This window comes from Hemitrygon akajei, chromosome 12, assembly GCF_048418815.1.
Source record: "Hemitrygon akajei chromosome 12, sHemAka1.3, whole genome shotgun sequence".
Classification (NCBI taxonomy): domain Eukaryota; kingdom Metazoa; phylum Chordata; class Chondrichthyes; order Myliobatiformes; family Dasyatidae; genus Hemitrygon; species Hemitrygon akajei.
In genome coordinates, this window is record NC_133135.1 from 38,116,155 (window position 1) to 38,137,695 (window position 21,541).

At 38.4% G+C, this 21,541-nt stretch overlaps 1 protein-coding gene across 4 annotated transcripts in view; it reads right to left on the reverse strand.

Moving 5' to 3' along the window:
• The window catches only part of rnf220a (ring finger protein 220a), a 453,324-nt gene that overhangs the window by 140,749 nt on the left and 291,034 nt on the right, over positions 1–21,541 (reverse strand). For 2 of the 4 annotated variants that reach the window (XM_073062918.1, XM_073062916.1), the window contains exons 4-5: positions 18,100–18,145; positions 7,076–7,150 (exon numbers count right to left, since the gene is read on the reverse strand). In XM_073062918.1, coding sequence (XP_072919019.1) covers positions 7,076–7,150; positions 18,100–18,145 — 121 coding nt within the window. The remainder of the gene's footprint in view (positions 1–7,075; positions 7,151–18,099; positions 18,146–21,541) is intronic. The other 2 variants (XM_073062919.1, XM_073062917.1) reach the window with 1 other exon arrangement.

The window sequence follows — 21,541 nt, forward strand, 5'->3', positions numbered from 1 at the left end:
CTATCAATCATCCAATGCCATAAAGCATATTCCATTTTTCATGAGGACCAATGGCTGCAGTTGCCCGTTGTGGCACTCGACTCAGTAAGTATGTGGCAGTTAGATGATGTAGCATCAGAGTATTGCTGGAATTAACAGCATTCACTCAGACCGGAGTGTAAAATATTCAGAAGGCCAAAGCCGGACAGAAGGAAAGGTCAACATGATTTTAACCACTGTCACTGATATCTTTTGCAGAGGCATTTACTGATGGGGGCATCTAGTGGAAAGAGATTAATACTGCATTGATTTTAAAGATTTCTTAGTTTACAGTGACATGGACTGCAAAATATTATTAAAATCATTGGAAACTAGTTTGGCCCTTTCTATCAAATCCCATATTGGCTGTTCATTGGATACATGTACTCAAATTCAACTCTGCAGAAGCAGCTATTTTAATGATGGCACAGGCTGCTTTGTTTAATCATAATTGGTCCATGTAAATAGATATTTGGTGCTGTAGCTCCCAATACGTTAAGTCCCAGGTGTTGGCCCTGTCATTTGCCCCTTCGTTGCTCAGCCATGCAGAGCATGCAGGAAGACCAAAGGTTTTCATCTGGCAAGCTCTGACCATTTTCCTATTTAATCACAATCTCATTGATGATACAAAGTGTATTGGTAGCATTAGAAGTAATAACACCCAACTGAAGAAAAACAGCCATAATTGAATTGCCCACAAATGAAGAAGACGGAAGTTACATTTAAAAGGAAGCCCAGTTGATGCTGGAATACTTTCAATTCCAGGGATGTGTTGCAAATATATTATTACCAACCTTTTTGTTAGAATATTTTTGCAAGCCTTTGCTTAAGCTTCATTTAAGCTGATTAAAGTACTTGTGAAGAACAACATTATGACATTTGTTTATGTTCTTCAATCCCATGGTTTGGAGCTGTGGTTTCTAAGAGACTTTTTATTTGGCTTTATAGTAATGATTGTTAGTTAAGCTGTTATAAAGTGTGGTCGTGATTGCTATGCTGCTGCAAACCACAGAATGGGAATCCAAGCTGAACAACGTCGAAATTCACATAGATGCAGAAACACAACTCCGAACTGCTGAAAATTCATGAATCCAAGAGTTCTACAAACTGTCACCTTAGATTTCCAATGACTAATCAACGTGACACTCAGAATCAGAATCGGGACTAATATTACTGGTATGTGTCATGAAGTTTGTGGCAGCAGTACAGTGCAAAATGTAATTTTAAAAGCTATATAAATTACAGTAAGAAATATATAGAGTGGATTCCAGTTAATTGGGACACATTGGGACCAATACATTTTGGCCCAATTAGGTGGCTGCTCCAATTAACTGAAGTTTCATGGAAACAGCTAAAAATTCTATTAAAAACAAACTATAGTTTAATTGAGTAACAAATTATGTATTTAAATGAAATACAGAACACATTAAAACACTATCAAGACAACTACATTACTATTAAACTGTGTATTAGTTCCTAATTGTTATCAATGGAGGAATTCATCCAGTGTACCTGGATGTTGCCACATTCTTTTGACTGTAAATGAATAAAATCAGTGCAGACACCAAGTGTCGATAATGAACTGCCTTCACACAATGTGCTATTGATGGCTGCATCCCCCAAATCTTCATTTTCAGTTTAACATTCAAGGTGATTGTCAAATTCTTCATAGTTCCTAACTTGCTCAAGTAATGTAATTGTATCATTTTCACTCCCGGCTGTTTCCGGCATCTTCAAGCCTGAATGCTTGAAACTGCAGTGAACAAAACAGTTCTGAATTGTCTTACTGCTTATTTCTTGTAAACTAACAGTGACAAAAATCACTGCTTTTTGAACATAAGCATATAACGCTATTTAAAAACTGTTTGCTCTAAGTGCAGAGAAGTGCCTAAGGCCACACAAGTCCTGCGTCTAACACTTGTTAGCAACTGTTTGGCAACAAACTCCTCCACAATTAAGTGGCACAGTGTCCAAAATAAACAAAGCCAATCCTGGCCATTTTCTCGATTAGTTTTTGTTCTTTAAGAGTTGCCCCAAGTAAGCAGCTGCCTCGATTAACCAATAGCCCAGTTAACTGAAATCCACTGTGGATAAAAAAAATAAATTAAGTAAGTACACAAAACAAGAGTAATATTGTCTATTCAGAAATTTGAAAGCGGAGGGAAGAAATTGTTCCAAAAAATTTGAATGTGTGGCTTCAGGCTCCTGAACCACCTCCTTGATAGTAGCAATGAGAAGAAGGCATGTCCTTAGTGATGGGGGTCCTTAATGATGGATGCTGCCTTTTTGAGGGATTGCCTTTTGAAAATGTCTTCAATACTGGGGAGGCTAGTGCCCATGATGGAGCTGACTGAATTTTCAACTTTCTACAGATCTTTCCAATCCGTGCACTTGCCCCTTCATACCAGACAACGATGCAACTGGTTAGAATGCTCTCCACGGTACATCTGTAGAAAATCGCTACAATCTTTGGTGATATGCCAAATCTCCTCAAACTCCTAATGAAATATAGCCACTGTCATGCCTTCTTTGTAATTACATCAATATGCTGGGCCCAGGATAGATCTTCAAAGATTTTGACAACCTGGAACTTGAAAATACTTACCCATTCCACTGCTGATCACTCAATGAGGGCCCATATGCGTTCCTTCAACTTCCCTTTCCTGAAGTCCACAATCAATTCCTCAGTCTTATTGATGTTGAGTCCAAGGTTGCTATTGCGATACCACTCAACCAGTTGATCTATCTCACTCCTGTTCCACTCCGCAACACCATCTAAAATTCTGCCAACAGAAGTGGCATCATCGGCAAATTCTTTTAGATGAGGTGTGAGCTGTGCCTAGCCTCACAGTCAGGGGTGTAGGGAGAGAAGAGCAGTGGGCTAAACATGCATCATTGAGCTGCACCAGTGTTGACTGTCCACGAGGAGCAGATGTCACTTCCGATCCACACAGACTGTGGTATCCTGATGAGGAAGTCAAGGACCCAGCTGTAGAAAGAAGTACAGAAGCCCAGGTATGGAGCTTATTGATTAGGTCATTGATGGTGTTAAATGCTGAGCTGTAATCAATAAACAGCGGCTCGATGTAGGTATGACCAGGTATGTATATCTGTAGGTATTTTTATTGTCCACATGGTACAAAGGCGAGTGGACATCTAGTGAGATTACCTCTGCTGTAGACCTATTGTGACACTAGGAAACTGCAGCAGGTCCAGCTCCTTGCTTTCCCCTTTACAGTGATCTGAATCATCAAGGTTTTATTTTATTTTAAGAAACTAACAGTGAAGATTAAGGATCAAAATTGAATAACATGATTTGGGATTACATTCACATTTTCAGTATTCCTGGAGGGAAGCAACAGAAATACACTCACTTTAGACTTTATTAGGTAGACACGTACACCTGCTTGTTAATACAAATATCCAGTCAGCCATCAAGCTCAATACATAAAAACATGCAGACATGGTCAAGAGGTTCAGTTGTTATTTAGGCCAAAGATCAGAATGGGGAATAAATATGATCTAAGTGACTTTAACTGTGGAACAATTGTGGGCGCCAGACAGGGTGGTTCAAGCATCTCGGAAACTGCGGATCTCCCGAGATTTTCACACACACCAGTCTCTAGAGTTTACGGAGAATAGTGTGAAAAACAAAAAAAAAGTAAGCAGTAGTTCTGTGAGCATAAACACCTTGTTAATGAAAGAGGTCAGAGTGAGAATGGCCACACTTGTTTAAGATGCCAGGAGGGTGACAGCAACTGAAATAACCATGCATTACAACAGTGGTGTGCAGAAGTGCACCTTTGAACGCACGACACGTTGAACTTTGAAGTGGCTGGGCTACAGCAGCAGAAGACCACACTGGGTTCCACTCCTGTAACTAAAAAGTGGCCACTAAGTTTATAACTTTCCAAAATGTGACTGTTACACTGCATTGGAGAGGTTAAGAGGACCCAATACCAATCATAAGTTTGAAAAAGGGCTAAGGAAAGATCTTTTGAAAAATATATTTCAAAATAAATGGGGTAATGACTGAAAATGTGAGGGTCCTGTTGAACATAATCAAAAAAATCTGTAGATGCTGGAATTTAAAACAAAAACAGAAAATGCGGAAATACTCAGCTGGTCAGGCCTCGTTTGTGGGAAGAGGGAGAGTCAACATACAGGTCCATGACTATCAATCAGAATCCTGAAATGCATTTCACTCACGACCACTGACAGCAATGATTTCAGAATCCAGCCTGTAATAGCTACACAGTAGGTTTCACAACTGCCCATTTAAAGCTCTTTTGCATTGCTTTAAGCTAGCCTCTGGCTCTTAAAGGGAAGGAGTGTCTTGGGTGTAGCAGGTACTGAAAGTCATTCTACAACAGAATTTGACCCGAGAAATTGTAATAAATGAAACAATATAGGAGAGAGCAGCCTCCGAGCTTTACGGATGATCTACTGAAGGCTTTGGAGGAGGAAATATGAAATTGCTGAGGGCAGAGAAGTGAACACAGGGTAGAATATGTAGGTGGCCCTTAAAAAACAATGCATTAACAGTAGGAGCAGAAAGCCGTCTTGATTAATATCAAGAGTCACGCACTGAGTCCCTGTGTGCAGTGCTGAAAGAAGTTCAGTGACCTCATATGAGCAGTTGAGGTCAATGAATGCATTTTCTAATGTGTCATTTCCTATCTACTTCGCTTTTGCCACTGGACTCAGAAAATAGCCCCATCACTCACCTACCACTGTCAGTCAAGACCTGTACTTAAGTTCATATGTTCCAATGCTTAGTTACCACTGCTAAGACTTATATCCAGCTTTTATCACCATGATAGCCGCGTTACTCAAATCCATCACTCACTCATGCTTCCCTTTCTCTCGCAGGTTGACAGTGCCAAACCATAATCGGCAGGACCCCACACTTATCTATGAGCTTCCTGTAGGATATCTGCCACCCCTCCCCCACATCCCAGCAGCCCACTGAGGGAGCTTTGCAAAGCAGAACTGGAACAAGAAAGGACTGGTACCAAAGGAACAGCACAAGTGACTTGTTCATTTTGCTATGCAACATGCCACAATTCTGTTTGTTGAATTTCTAGTAGCTTATATTTAGAATTGTGGCCAAATGGAAGCTATGTTGTTCAGCAATAGAAGGAACACATTGGGAAGCCAACAGTGCTTTGGGTGCTGGAGTCACAATTAGCAACAGAGATCTCAAATAAGTTCTTCACAAATTGAACAGGCAGAAGGAGGTTAACTGGATTGATTCCTTCCCTCTTTCTCCATCCCCTACAAAACTACTGAACTTTGGTTTACTGTTGTTTAGTCATGAATCTTAACATCTACCCTGCTGAGAATTGCAGAGCTGCTCCAAAATGATCCAAGCAGTAAGTGCTATTTCAGCCTGCCAGTGTCCTTTTGTAAGGCATACATGTAGCCTGATGGCCTTCACAACACCAAATATAAGACTGCTAATGTGGGGTAAGTATCAGAATTATCAGACATATCATCAGTAGAAAGCCCTTGTTATGCAATAGCCATCATGTTTTGGTACATTGTGCTTGCTAAAGCACATTGCAATAGACTGCTACAGAATGAAGCATCTTCATAGCTGCCAGACATTGATCACTATGTTGACATACCACAAGGATGCTGAAGGAATGGAATCCACTTTAGTTTTTGTATCCAAGGGGTGATTGATAAGTTTGCAGCCTAAGGAAGGAGAAGTCAATTTTAGAAAACCTAACATATTTATTTTTCAACATAGTCCCCTCCTACATTTACATACTTAGTCCAGCAGTCGTGGCGCATACGGATCTTGGACCTCCAGAGTGTGTCCACAGCAGGGGTGATTGATAAGTTTGTGGCCTAGGGTATACCTTAGGCCACAAACTTATCAATCACCCCGATGAGTTATTAACTTCAAACTTTCTGCATAATCACTCAAAGAGTTGAACTGCATGTGCATGTAACAAGTGCTGTATAACACATCTCCTTCTACCTTAGGCCACAAACTTATCAATCACCCCTGCTGTGGACACTTTCTGGAGGTCCAAGATCTGTATGCTCCATGACCGCTGGACTAAGTGTGTAAATGTAGGAGGGGACTATGTTGAAAAATAAATGTGCTAGGCTTTCTAAAATTGACTCCTTCTACCTTAGGCCATGAACTTATCAATCACCCCTCGTAGGACGTACACCCTGCAAGTTATGTGCATGCAATAAATATCTCTGGGGAAGCTTTATACTGTCTGATCTGATGCTTTCCCCACCCAAGGGAATAAGATATGACTAGTTTTCTTTAAATAATCATATTTATGTAAACAGCAGATTGCAAAGTAAGATGTCACAAATATTTGAACCAAGAAGGAGCTAGACGCATTCTCACAGCACTTTCATGGCATTTGGTAATAAAGGCCTGCTCTATTTGTGACTATGCCGGGTGGCAAGTTCCAACGGAGCATTTTGGTGAAAAGTTCTTTGGTACAAACTACACCACCTCCTATAGAAACCTGAAAAAATTTCTAAGGTCACAAAACACTTGGAGATCATAGCAGCAGCCAGAAAGTAAAACAGAACAAGATCTCAAGTGAGGGGGGTTCAGACTTGCTATGGAACACAGGCCCAGCCATCAGATACTAAAAGGTCATGAACTAGAGCATGGTGTTCCAAGATAGGAGCATTAGTGTCATGTATATTTGCAATGGACATTCATTGCATGCATGTGGGTACCCTCTGATGTCAGTTACCCCATAAATATACTGAGGCACCACATATGTCATTTTAGGGATGGCAGGATCACCTCAAAAACAGACACTTCAAAGCTCAATTTCTCCCTGTAAAAATCAGCAGAGAAAAAAAATCTCAGTTATAGTGCTCACACTGTTTGAAGGGAAAGCAGATGTTAAAAGCATTTTGATGGAAGATACTTAATAATGATACAGCACCAGAAGACAGTGAAGGACAAAGTCTTTTGCAGTATCACCAGAACACTCAATATCTTTGACATGTTTCTGCCACACTGGGATCTATAGAAGTGGAAAATCAGGGACCCTCATTGAGTCATCACCTGTTCTCTCCCTCCTTTTCTTCTTTCTGTACTTGAAGAAAGGGTGTTGTGCAGGTCAGCAGTTGTGCTAAGAGGCTGAGAAACGATAAAAGCGAGGAAAAATTAATCAAAAAAATAATTTGCGCAGCATGATTAAAAAACATAACTTTTACACAACCAGCTAGCTCAGCACAAGTGACATTTGCAAGAGGGAAAAGTATCTTCTAAAGGTAGGAGCTTAAAAATAATAATTCATGGCTTTTCAACCTTTTGCATGATGTTCCCCACCAGCTAATTTTAGGTTTAATGGCAGAGAGGCAATTAATCTTTGCAAGCCTGGTGGCTGCAACACCTCTGACTTCAAGACAGCTCCTTTTTAAAGAGAAGCATTAGACATCTTTCCCTTGCCATTTTCTGTCCTACAAATTAATCTTTGTCGTACATCTCTAAAATGAATTGAAATTGGTAGCATATTGTAAATATTGTTTCCCTTCGTGTGCAGGATCATATGTCATAAAGTGAATGGAAGTGCATTTCCCTCTGACATTTTGTTAACTGAATTCCCTTTAAGGCAGCCATTTGAGACTATTAAATGCTATCCCCTCATTTATGGACGGCTGAAAGAAGTCTTTCTCTCTCCCTATCTTTTTTTCTGTGTCTACCAGGTTGTCAGTATATTAAATGAAAGAAAAGCTCAGCTCCAATAAAAACTTATTCTCCATTTCTATTTCTTCTATCATTGCCTAGACAAATACTTCGGTACTTTTCCCTTAAAGTGGTCATTATTCAATGGCCAAAATCTCTGGTCTTATAAAATGTGTATTAAGTGTGCCATCGGTCCTTTGTATTATTGAATGGCTGCACAGTTAAGGATCCCACTAAATCCTCATAACAATGTACTGCACACTGATTTAAGAAAAATAGTAATTCATTTACAGGATATGAATATTGCTGGCAGGGTCCTCTACAATGTATTCAAAATGGTGGTGGTAAACTACCTCAATGAACTTCTTGCTAAGAAGGGTCTTCCAGAGTATTATTAGGTAGAAACACCAAGATAACGCCCAGCAACAATTAAGAGTCTGCAATATATATTTAATTTTCATCATTTTCATGCGCCTGTTGGCCTTGTCCAAATCCATAGCACAAATAGAAGTAAATTATATTATCTTATAGCCACCATGGAGATGTAGCAATAAGGTTACAATGTTGAAACTAAATGTTCTAAGGTTCTTCAATTTTAGAAGGATAGCGAGCAAGGGAAAAGAAGTTCAGTGGTTTGGTTTATGAAAGTGAGATCAATGTGGTACTGAGAAATAGTTTTAGGTCAGAAGATGAAGATGTAAAATTAGTTTGGTGGAGATATTAAGTAGAAAAGGGAAGAAGTCACTGAAAGAACATGGTCTACAGGACACTCCCCAACTGTAGTTATATTCTAAAGCAGAGTGCAAATAAAGAAATAATGGGGGCTTGCAACAAAGGCACTGTAATCAAAGGCAAATTAAATCCTCATATGGATAGGGCAAATCAAATCACCACACTTAGCACTGAGGAAGAGTTTATTGCATGCAGTTAAAGCAGTTACATAAAACAATAGAACAAAGAAAAGTATAGCACAAGACCAGACCCTTCAGGCCACAGTCTTAAAGAATCAGAGTCATAGCACACTACAGCACAGAAGCTGACCCTTCAGCCCATCTATTCTGAGCCAGCTCATTAATCTGCTTAGTCCTATCGACCTGCACTCAGACCGAAACCTTCCATACCTCTCTCATCCATCTACCTACCCTAATTTCTCTTAAATGTTGAAATTGACCCACATCCACCACCTGCACTGGCAGCTTGTTCCACATTCTCACCATCCTCCGAGTGAAGAAGATCCCCCTCATGTTCCCCTTAAACATTTCACCTCCCACCCAACATCAGTGGAAAAAGCCTGCTTGCATTTTCCCTATCTATACCCCTTGTAATTTTGTACACCTCTATCAAATCTCCCCTCAATCTTCTACGTTCTTTGGAATAAAGTCTTAACACATTCAACCTTTCCCTGTAACTCAGGTCCACAAGTCCCAGCAAGATCTTTGGAAATTTTCTCTGCACTCCTTCAATCTATTTACATCTTTCTTTGAGGTGGGTGACCAAAACTGCATAAAATACTCCAAAGCTGGCCTCACCAATTTCAAAATAACATCCCAACTGCTGTATCAATACATTGATTTATGAAGGCCAATGTGCCAAAAGCTTTCCTTACAAAACTATCTACTTGTGATGCCACTTTCAAGGAATAATGGATCGGTGTTCCCAGATCCTCAGTGCCCTACCTCTCACTGTGCAAGACCTACCCAAGTTAGCCCTCCCAAAGTGCAACACTTCACACTTGTCTACATTAAATTCCATTTGCCATTTTTCAGCCCATTTTACCGACTGGTCCAGATCCTGCTACGAGCTTTTAAAGTCTTCCTTGCTGTTCACTGTACCTCACTCTTGGTGTCATTGCAAATTTGCTGATCCTGTTTACCACATTATCATCCGGATATTGATGACAAACAACAATGGACCCAGTACCGATCCCTGCCTAGTCACAGGCCTTCAGTCAGAGAGGCAATCATCTACAATCCTTCTCTGTCTTCCTCTGCAAAGCCAATGTCTAATCCAATTTACCACCTCATCTTGAATGCCAGGCCACTGAAACTTCTTGACCAACCTCCCCTATGGGACCTTGTGAAAGGCCTTGTTAAACTCAATGTTGCCAACATCCACTGCTTTACCTTCATCAGCTTACCTGGTAATTTCCTCCCAAAACTCTACAAGATTGGTTAGACATGACTTACCACACACAAAGCCTTGTTGACCAGTCTCTGACTTATCAAATACTTATGTATCTAGTCTCTTAAGAGTACCTTCCAATAACTTTCCCATTACTGATGTCAGGTTCACTGGCTTATAATTTCTTGGCTTGTTCTTGCAGTCTTTCTTAAATAACTGAACAACATTAGCTATCCTCTAATTGTCCAGCATCTAACTCTTGGCTAAAGATGTTTTAAATATCTCTGATAGGGCTCTTGCAATGTCTGCACTAGCCTCCCATAGGGTAAAAGGAAACACCTTGTCAGACCTTGGGGATTTATCCACCCTAATTTGTCTCAAGACAGCAAACACCTCTTCCTCCACTGTAATTTGTACAGGGTCCATGACCTCACTGCTGCATTTCCTTGCACGTACAGACTCTGTGTTCATCTCCCAAGTAAACAGATACAAAAAACAATCAATTTAAGACCTCCCCCATCTCTTTCAGCTCCGCACATAACCACTCTGATCTTCAAGATAACCAATTTTGTCTCTTGCTATCCTTTTGCTCTTAATATATGTAGAGAAGTCCTTAGGATTCTCCTTCACCTTGTCTGCTGGAGAAACCTCATGTCTTCTTTTATCCCTCCTGATTCCCTACTTAAGTGTTCTCTTGCATTTTTATACTCTGAGGAAATAAGGGCATTTGTTTCTTCCTGTCTATACCTGCAATGCATCTCATTCTTCTTCAAAACCAGGGCCTCACTATCTCTCGAAAGTTAAGGTTCCCTAAACCTGCTATCCTTGCCTTTCTTCTAACAGGAACATACAACTAACTCTCAAAATCTCACCTCTGAAGGCCTCCCACTTACCAAGTACACCATTGCCAGTAAACAACCTATTCCAATTATGGGAGCATACTGGTTAGCACACCACTTTAAAGTACAGGTGGCAGGGGTTCAATTCCTGCTTTGCCTATATGAACTTCGCACATTGTCCCCGTGACCACATGGATTTCCTCCGGGTGCTCCAAAGGTTAATTGGTCATTGTAAATTGTCACACGATTTGGCTAGGATTAAATCAGGGTATTGCTGGCCAGCGTGGCTTGAAGGGCTGGAATGACCTATTCTGCACTGTATCCCAATAAATAAATAAATATTCATACTTGCCAGTTCTTTCCTGATACCATCAAAATTGGCCTTACCCCAATTTAGAATCTCAACTCGAGGACCAAACCCACCTTTTCCATATTTACCCTGAAACTAATGGCATTATAATCATAATGGTGTTAGGCTGAACTAATTAAATTAGTAATCAAATATCCAACTAAACTAATCCCTTCTCCCTACACCATGTCCATATCCTTCCATTTCCAGCACATTCATGTGCCTATCTTAAGTGTCTCTTAAATTTCCCCATAATATTTGAATCCACAACCACAATAGGCAGCTCATTCCAGTCACCTACCACTCTTTGTGCAAAAGAACTTTCCCTGCACACCTCATTTAAACCTGCCCTTTGTCATCTTAAATTCATGCCCTCTAGTATTAGACATTGCAACCTTGAGAAAAGATACTGGCTGTCCATGCCCCTCATAATCTTATAAAACGATCAGATCTCCCCTCATATCACATGCCCTCTAAACCACTCAGCATCCTGGCAAACATCTTCTGCACCCTGTCTAAAGCCTCAGCATCCTTCCTATAATGGGGACCTAGGATTGAATGCAATACTCCATATACGGTCTAACTTGATTTTTATAAAGCGGCAATACTTTATGGAACCAATAAGGGGGCAAGCTGCTTGAATCATGTGTAAATGAGACAGGATAATTAATAACAATGGTCTCTCTGGGGAAGAATGTTAAAGGCACGTGGAATTTCACATCATTCAGTTTGCAAGTGAGAAACTTAAGCCTGAATCAGGATTTTAAACATAAATAAACAAAAGCCTATGAAGGAAAAATTGGTTAAAATGAAGTAGAGTAAATTAGCAAGAGGCAAAGTTGGTTCAGGATTTTTATTGGGTACACAGGGTCTGTACAATTAGCTTTGTATATCCATTGTACCACATCAATGTAAGATTTCTAACAGTGTGGATTGAAATATAAACAGAAAATGCTGAAAGAAGTTAGCAGATGAGGCCAAATCTGTACAGAGAGAAATACACTAAACTTTTTACAAAATTACTTTTTAGAAGTCCTGATCAAACTGATTTCAACAGCTCCTAGCATCTTCCGGTTTTATTTCAAATTGCCAGCATTAACTTTATTTTACTTTTATGGATAGGTTGGAGTAGATTTGCAGTAGATGAGAGATTGGCAGGTATACAGACAGAGCTAGACTGAGAGAATTTGAAGGTAGGACACAGGAGATACAAAAGCCAAAGCAGACTACAATGAGTTCAGTTGGCCAATATCATTTTTTGTAACTGTACAGGAGTGATTGCATTTGCTGTGCCTTCACACCTGTCCTTGTCAGTAATTCAACAACAAAGCCATAAAGAGCAATGAGTGTAGTAATGAACTCATCAATGAAGATTTCTGTTTTTGTGCTCCTTAGAAACTGGGAATTAAGGTATGTTGTTAAAGAATTGTTGACCACTTAAGTTACTATTTCCATTACCTTACAGAATGTGTAAATGAGATGCTTAGTCCTGGTTGATGAATTTAAACATTATGCCTAAACAGGGGGCCAAGATGCTTCTCAACTGAAATAACACTGGACATGTACCAAGAGGCTCATGAGTGAAAACAATTAAAGCTGCAGAGCCTCTCGAATTCCAAATAAGTAATGTATGGAGAAAGTGGTAGGAAGAGTTTATACTTTCCAGGCCATCCTTGCATTACAAATGCCTGAATTATGGATGCTCCCTACATATGATCAAGCACCCATAATAATATGAAATTCAAATGTCTACTGTTTATGTTCACATTCATTCCTAAAAATGGCAGAGCTGTTTTCCTATCTCACTCCACTTTTAGAAATTGTTTTTTTTTCTTTTCAGTCTCATGCATTTACGACTTAACACTGTGGAGGTATGGAAACCATATCGAGGGATACAAGTACATTTTCTAATTTATGGACAAAGTTGACTTCTGGATCTCTGGAACCTGTTTAACACCCAAGGACAGCCTCTTACTTGGCACATAAACGTGACCGAAGAGACAAAAGATGGTATTGTGGCTATTCAGAGACAGAATTACCCAGATACTGACTTTCTAACAATATAATTTCTTATTGTTTCTTGGCAGAATGAAGATCATTAGCAGATCTGAATCACACATTCATCACACTTTATTTGTGTTTTTTTAATTGTCACACCCACAGTGAAGAACTTCTGTTTGCAAGCCATCCAGGTGGATCATTCCATATATAAGTGCCACAAGATCATACAAAAGGCGGTAAAAAGGGATGCAGAATATAATGTTACAGCTACAGAGAAAATGCAGTGCAGGTAAACAAATAAAGTTCACAGTCCATGACGAAGTAGATTAAGGACCAAGAGTTCACCTTAGTGTATAAGGGGTCTGTCCAAGAGACTTATAATAGCAGAGTAGAAGCTGTCTTTGAGCCTAGTGGTACATGTTCTTAGGTTTTTGCATCATCTGCCTGATTGCTAGGGGGGGCAGGGAGAGGGGGAAGAAATGCCTGGAATCTGCTGCCAGAGTCAATGGTGGAGGTAGATATAATAGAGACATTCAAGAGGTTCTTAGGTAGACATATGAAAATGCAGAGAGTACAGGGACATGGACCATGTGTGACCAGAAGGAAGATGTCTAATTAAGCATGACTAGCTTCGTTAGTTCAGCACAACATCAAGGGTTGAGGGGCCTTTTCCCGTGCCATAGTGCTTTAAATTCTATGAAAAGTCCTATACAAACCTCAATCCAATTTAGGGATGCTGCTATTATGTTCCCCAATGGTGAAGTAAGTCAAAATGGAGGCAAAATTTTAATAAGATACGATTATCAAATATGAGGTGATGGTTATCCAAACTGAAGATACAAGGCATTGCAGACTGGAAAACAAAGGCTTATAGAAGTCTTAGCAGCACACACACAATGCTGGAGGAACTCAGCAGGCAAGGCAGCATTATAGAGAAGAGTAAACAGTCAATGTTTTCAGTCAAGACCCTTTATCGGGACTGGAGAAAAAAAAGATGAGAAGACAGAGTAAGAAGGAGGGGGGACCTTGTATTTCTTCCTCCCCTCCTCCCACCTTCCTACTCTGACTTCTCATCTTTTTTTCCAGTCTTGGTGCAAGGTCTCGGCCCAAAACATTGACGGTTTACTCTTTTCCATAGATGTAGCCTGGCCTGCTGAGTTACTCCAGCACTTAGTGTGTGTCGCTTGGATTTCCAGCATCGGCAGATTTTCTCCTGCTTGTGATTCAAGAATAGGAATTTCTTGACCACTGTGAAAAGTGGCAAGTACGTTGGCAAGGATGCTGTAAATCTGCAAGCTCTGGTGGGAGGCCTAACACTGCCCTGCAGACCAGCCATTCAGTAACTCAACTATTTAGCTCTCCCAGGACTGGAGCAGAGGTTAACCAAGCAGACCTCAGAAATCCAAGAAATTAATTCAGATGTTTTAAATGCAGTGAGGTAAGTCACAAATCAAACAGCACTGATCATTTAGGAGTAGCGCTGCAGAAAGCCAGAGGCCACATAAGCTTGTATGGGACTAGATGGGTGATGACTGTTGATGTAGATCGATTAAGTCATTAAAGCAATTTATCTATGGCAGACATAAATTCAGAACATAGTGGATGTCTGCTGTCTATTTTAAACATAAACTGCAAAACTGCAACTACTTGAGTACAAAAAATTCCAGTTAAATAATATTTGATTCAAATGTAGCATTTTGATATGTAAAAACACATTCCTTTCAGTGAATTCCAAATCTCTTCAAACTAAATTGTCCTTCTGCTATGCAAACATTAAAGTCTTTTATCTGCAAACAGGTCTTAATTTCTAATTACATGTAGTTAATCTAAAGCAAAATACTACAATGCTGGAAATCTGAAATAAAACAGAAAATGCTGAAAGTATTCCGCGATTAGACAGCTGTGGAAAAGAGAAATTTATCCCAGACCTGATGAAACATCATCAAACTGATATATTAACTGTTTACTTCTCTGCCTGAATATTTTCAATAATATTTGTTTAATTGCATGTAACTAAATATAATATAAACATAATCTATGGACTGCATGCTACAATTTGGATATTGCTCATCTCAACTTGACAAATGAAATTTCGTTACACATCACATTATAACCTTCTGAAATCTTCCAAGTTGAACCATAATCTCCTATGAGATGAAGCTCAACGAATTATTCGAAGCCTATAAAAGGATAGGGACAAAGCGGTAGACGATTTAAGATTTTGCATTAATTTCTGTTTCTCTCCTTTTGGAATCATACAATAATACAGCACAGAAAGCTGGCATTCAAACCATCATGCATGTACCAGCTTTTTAAAAATACTGCCAATTATATAAAAATTTAAGAAACAAGAGGCAGGAGTAGCCTATTTGGCCCCTTGCACCTGCTCGACCAGTCAATCGGATCACAAATGATATTTTTTTACCTCACTGCCGCTTTCCTGTACTGAGCCCATACTCTTTGATACTTTTAACATCCAAAAATGTGTCATTCTTTCTCGAACATACTCAGTGGATGAACATCAACAGCACAATTGGATTGAAAAATTCAGGATTCACTAAACTCGAAATTTCATCTCTTCTCCATTCTGAACAGCCAGCTCCTTACTCTGAATCTGTAATCTCTTTTCTGAGACACTCTATTCAAGGGAAACATCATCCTTTTATTGGAACTGTAAGAACTTTGTATGCTTCAGTTAAATTATATCTCCCTCTTCTAAGCTCTAGAAAATAAAAGCCCAGCCGGGCTAGTTTATCCTTACAGGTCATTTCCCATTTGCAGAAATCAGTCTGGTGAACCTTCATTGCACTCCTTCTATCGCTAATGTATCCTTCCTTAGAGAACTGTACATAATGTTCCAAATGCAGACCCACCAGGGCCTTTATTATTGCAGCAAGACTTCCTTGTTGTTTACAGTTTGCAATATGCCTGTTTGCTTATACAGTACTGTATTTTCAAATACGTAGCCAATATACTTCCTCTATCTGCTAGAAAATATATTCTTAAGTCATCTATTGTGCTAGTCTTATGCCATGTATAAGCTTTAAATCAGAGCATCATCGTAACATAGCTTTCTGGTCTTTTTCTCTTGATATGTAATATATGGTGACAAGCCCAAATTCCGTGGGAACCCCAGGCTTTCTTGATTGGATAACAAAACAACTCTCTGCCCTTTCTCAAATAAAACGTAAGGAAATTTCCTTGCACTCATTGGGAACTCATGGTTGGAAACTTCCCAGAATGTTCAACTATTAAAATTTGTGGTAGCAAATCATTGGCTTGAGGTTGACAACCTGCCAATAGTTGATTCCTAATGTTTTTAAGGATAAAAAGAAACAGGGGGGAAAAAATCTCCTCATTCTTATATTTAGTAGAGCTCTGTGGCTGAATGATTAAAAGCTGCCCATCACTACCTTTCATTCATAATTTGTAGAAACCTGTATTGAAGTGTTAACATTTCTTAGTCAACTAGCTCTTAGATTCCACAGCTGTTAACATAACATTTTCATCTCTGGAACTTGAAAAATCCGAGGCAGATGTGCAAAATTAGAATGTTCTTTAAGAATACTTGCATGCTATAACTCTACATAAATGTGAACTATTCTCAGCAAGGGTGGCCAAATAGGAATACATGGTGTTAAAACAGCAATTTATTAAAGCAAGTGATTTTGGGACTGAGGGCAGACCATGAAGTTCACGTGGACTGGTGAGCCAGATTCAGTTGTGCTACATTTGAAAACCGTATTTTGATTCTGTTCAACATTATTTTATCTTGCTGAGTTTTATCTGTGGAGAAAGAATACCCTTTGAAGAACTGCCCAGGGTCCAGCAGTGGGCTACAGTCATAGAAGTTGACTGGCTGGCTGGTCCTATAGAGGATGCAGCTGAAGTCCTGCAACTGATACTGAGCATACCTGCATTAATGGTCAGATTTCCTGTTCATGTAAACTTTCCAGCTACCAAAACTGGAAGCATGTTCTTAAAGAAGCCAGGTGATATGCCCTGCTGTTAACTTACCTTCAGATGCTCAGCATCAAAGCTTTTGTGAACACTATGGACAAATGCATTGTGTGTCCAGTTTACTGCCTGAGGAATGCTACCTTCTAAGGAAATAGGATTCATAGAGGAGTAAGAGGAAAAAGAAACAGGCAAAGTATTTTCTTTTGAGGAAAATGGAAAATTAAAATAAAATGGTATTATATTACCATAATAAACTTTAAGCAGCGCTTATCATCAAGGCATACTTTCATAAAGTTTTGGTGCCATGTAACAAAATCATGTTAAATAATCTCTATGCTATTAATTCTTCCTTATAAAGCAATTGGTTAGTTACAAATGGATACATTTGATACATCACTTTTTTTTGGAAAAAAAAGAATTGACATTTTAATTGTTTTACATGTAATTTCACTTAGTTAAGCTTAAATTAGTCCATGTGTTACAAGCAAGGAAAAGCCTCAGCTCCAGAGAATAGAAGGCTATTTTTGTAAGAATAGTAAGTGCTTTTAAGTTTCCTTTTAAAGGCCCTTGACGTGAATATTCTCAAAGCGGCACCAAATTCAAGAAAAGATTTCTGCAATAAAGGTTACAGTAGCTGCCAAAAGTTAGCTGTCTCATGGTGCTGCATTTTAACACTCCGTTCTTATACGGGATTGATGATGGTCTGCGATTATTTTCTGATCCTTAATCCCACTCTGAGGCAGCTGAAAGTCCTTTAAGAGTGCTTGTTTAACAAGGAATTAATTCTAACAACTGGAAATGAAGCACTTCAGGGACCGGACTGTTCTCATGTCAGTTAAAAGGCTCTTTTCCTCAATTTTTTTTTCTTGTCTTCTCGCTTTCCTTGAGCTATTGCTATTTATATATTCCATGACTTAATTCTTTCATCTCCTCTCTTGAAATATTATGTAATTCTTAGTTTTCCAGCTGCCTTTTACATTTGCACTTTGCTCATTTTTTGCATTTTATTTGCCTTCCTTTTCTTTCAATTTGTGTTCTCTCTATTCTTCATTCTGTTCTTTCTGTTATTTCATTAATTACATCCATTTTTTCTATGACTTCCATTTTAACATCTGCTTAGGCTCACTTACCTTCACAGTCCCTTGGAGTGTGCTGTCCTTCAACATGGAGTGCTTACTGTCGAAGAAACAGGAAATAATTATTTCACTTTATTGCAGTCCATGTCTTGCACATAGTTCCAGTTAATTTTCTGCATGAGTAATATTACAACATGCTAACAGATTTTGTTATTCATTACATTACCTGGCATTATCATTTTTAAACCTCCCTTAGGTGCAAACTGTTGCAAAGTACACTGTAATTATTTGCATGTTGTGCAAAATAATCAAATATGTGTTTTGGCAGATTCTGTATAACACATCACACAATAAATTGCATCTCATCTGAAAGCACATCAGCTGTCCAATAGCATACTTGTCAAACTGATATTACTTCTGTTTAGCAGAAGAAAAGCACAAAATTGGAACTCAAGATTATCGGCATCAAGAGCTGTGCAACATTTTTACAAAATATCAAAATTCCAGGGTATTTAAAATAGATTTAGCAGACAAAGTTAAGAATTGCATTATAAAGGTCAGTTATCACATTGATTTAGAGGTCTGTGCAATATTACTTTGAGTCATTTGATAGCACATTAAAAGAGATAGCATCCTTTCTATTACCACCTCTGGGATCTAACTAAAAGCAATTCAAGAGAAAGTATATAATCTGCTTAACATAAATGGTTTGGGCCTATGATTCTCCACAAAAAGAATTACTGAGCTGCCAGAGATGCATGGAAGCGTCAGAAGTCTTTTCACAAGAAAAGGACACTTGCTTTGACACCTCCCCACAGGCTCATACTGCTCAGTAACAGAGTGTAACTTTTTCCACTAATGGGGCAGCAGAACATTCATTCTGCCCCTCTTCAATCCGATGTGACTGTCTGCTCATTATACCCTTAATTTATCCTTGTAATCATTAATAAGGATTTCGATAGCCTTTGAAAATTGCTAGAATAGTCAAATGAAAATAAAACAAAGTTAAATGAAGATTTATATGTCAAACAAAAATTGTGATTATTCAAGTCACCATTCCCATCTCAATCTCTGGTTGCTGCCATCTCTACTTGAGCCCTACCTCCCACCACCTCAAAAAGTCTACTACAAAGTCCCTTCTATTGACTGGTTATGCAAATGGCAACTGGTTACTTTTATTAATTTGTAGTTTAATCCCCATTTTCCTGGGGAGCATGCAGTGCAGCAATAGAAAGAATACTGGCAAGGGGGAATAGGATCACCTCCGGAAAGATCATGGAGTTAAAGGCAACTATATGTTAAAAATTATTTTGCCTCATCTGGAGGATTATAGTAAGCATGTGGTTCTTTTCCAAAATGTTTCTCAAATACACTCACTATGTGAGATTTACATACTGAACATTTTTGAATATTATATATTTCCATTTTTTCAAGATATATCTGTGATTTCATTTATGCTCACGCTGTCTTTTTGATCCCAAGGCTGTAACTGGAACAGATCTCGCCTCATCACTGAACTATTCCCACTAGTTATGGACTCACTTTCAAGGGCTCTTCATCTCATGTTCACGATATTTATTGCTTATCTATCCATCTATTTATTTATTATTATTAGTTTTTTCTTTTGTTTTTTATTTGCATATTTTGTTATCTTTTACAAATTGATTGTTTGTCCAACCTGCTGGATGTTGTATATGGTGACATATATGTACTTCGATAACAAATTTATTTTGAGGTTTGAACTTTCTGAGCTCTGACTTTGATCTGGTATCCATAAGCATCACTCCTCAGGCTTTGTCTTTAAACCAGCTGCTGGGAGATCCCAAGATTAACTGAATTTCCTTCCTTCACTCTGTTGGGCACCTGATGACAGGCCAAAGACAGGAATGTAATCCTTTCAGGAATTAATAGTGTAAAACCTTTTCTTATCATTCCATGATACAGCACTATGACAGAGCATAGTCAGGCTCTACAAACACACCATACTCAATTATCACAGATAATTTACAGCTGCTAGGGGGATTATACAAACAATAGAAGTATGATATTTTTAACCATTGTACTGTAATTTGGCCAGTTAAGACATATAATTTGTTAAAACATTCAATTAATAGTAATAAACAGGTGAAGTAATTCATTGGACAGGATGTAAAGAGATATTAAATTTTTTCATAAAGAACAAAAGCAGTATTAATTTATCAAGTGCTCATATATATCATTACAGCAATAATAATTACAGAATATACTATAGTCAATTACTACCTATTTTTGATGATTATACTTCATTATGTAGTACCATCTCCAAAAATAATACTTCCTCTCAATTCCAACATTTTCAAAATTCAATTCTCATAAATATCAAGACACGACTTTTAAAGGGGATTATTTTCTTCTCAACATTCCGTAAATCAATACTGTTAAAAGGAAACTTATGCTATTTGCTTCCAAGCTCCCCAATGAATGTGACTTCGGCTTTTCCACGTGGGAACAGCATTTAATTTAATTTTAACTTCTCTATGATGCAGCGAGGCTAAATATACAGTAGGGGAATGCCATGGTGGGAAGGATATGTGAAGCCTGGTCAAGATGCATGTGGACATGGGACTGCATTTCCTTGTAGAAAATTTAAACTGTATTCATCTCCAAATATCTCCATTCAGTAAATGTACCTCTAAATAACTGTGCAGGAGACATTTGCCAATCATCTTCTGTAAGAGATTACCATCAAATTTGCAAGAGTAATGCCTAATATTATTTTAAGCTCTAACTGGACTTTGTAGTCCTTCCTTGCATAAAAATAACTGGGATTAGGAATCCACAGGCACTAACCTTATGGCTTACTACTTGCATGTTCACTGAAATACTCCATCACTGCAGCTCACAGAAGATGAACAGCTAGGCAAGCACATGTGTCCTCAGTATTAATGCATTGACTTCACAAATATTCCCCAAGAATTACTTCACTTCTCTGGAGAAATTATCAACAAATTTTTGAGGGTGGGGGTATTATCAGGACAATAGTATTCACTCTCTCCCAAAAATGCCATTCCCAATAAGATTACCATCCTTCTCACTAACATTGGCTGAATTTCATGAATGCACACAGCTTAAGATTTTACTGACGGCAAAGTACCGTGCAATCAACAAACTCCTTAGACTTATATACAAAAAGCAATAATAATGACAAAAAGACAGAATTTATGATAGATTGTGGCATTGCCTATTTGGAAAGTGTTCAGTGCGTTTTTATTAGTTTTCTATAAAACAGATAGGCTGTATTCATCTAAATTGTAGCTATGAAGAATTTCTTATTAATTACCCTGAGTAAAACTCTTCAATTATACATCTAAATTATTGAAGTTTCAATCTAATCTCTTATGAAATTTCTCCTTTTAGACAAGTTCAATTTGAAACAATTATACAGCTTTAGAAAATGAGTTGAAAATAAATTTTTTATTAAAGTAATTACACAATGGCAGATGTAGATCATTTTTTA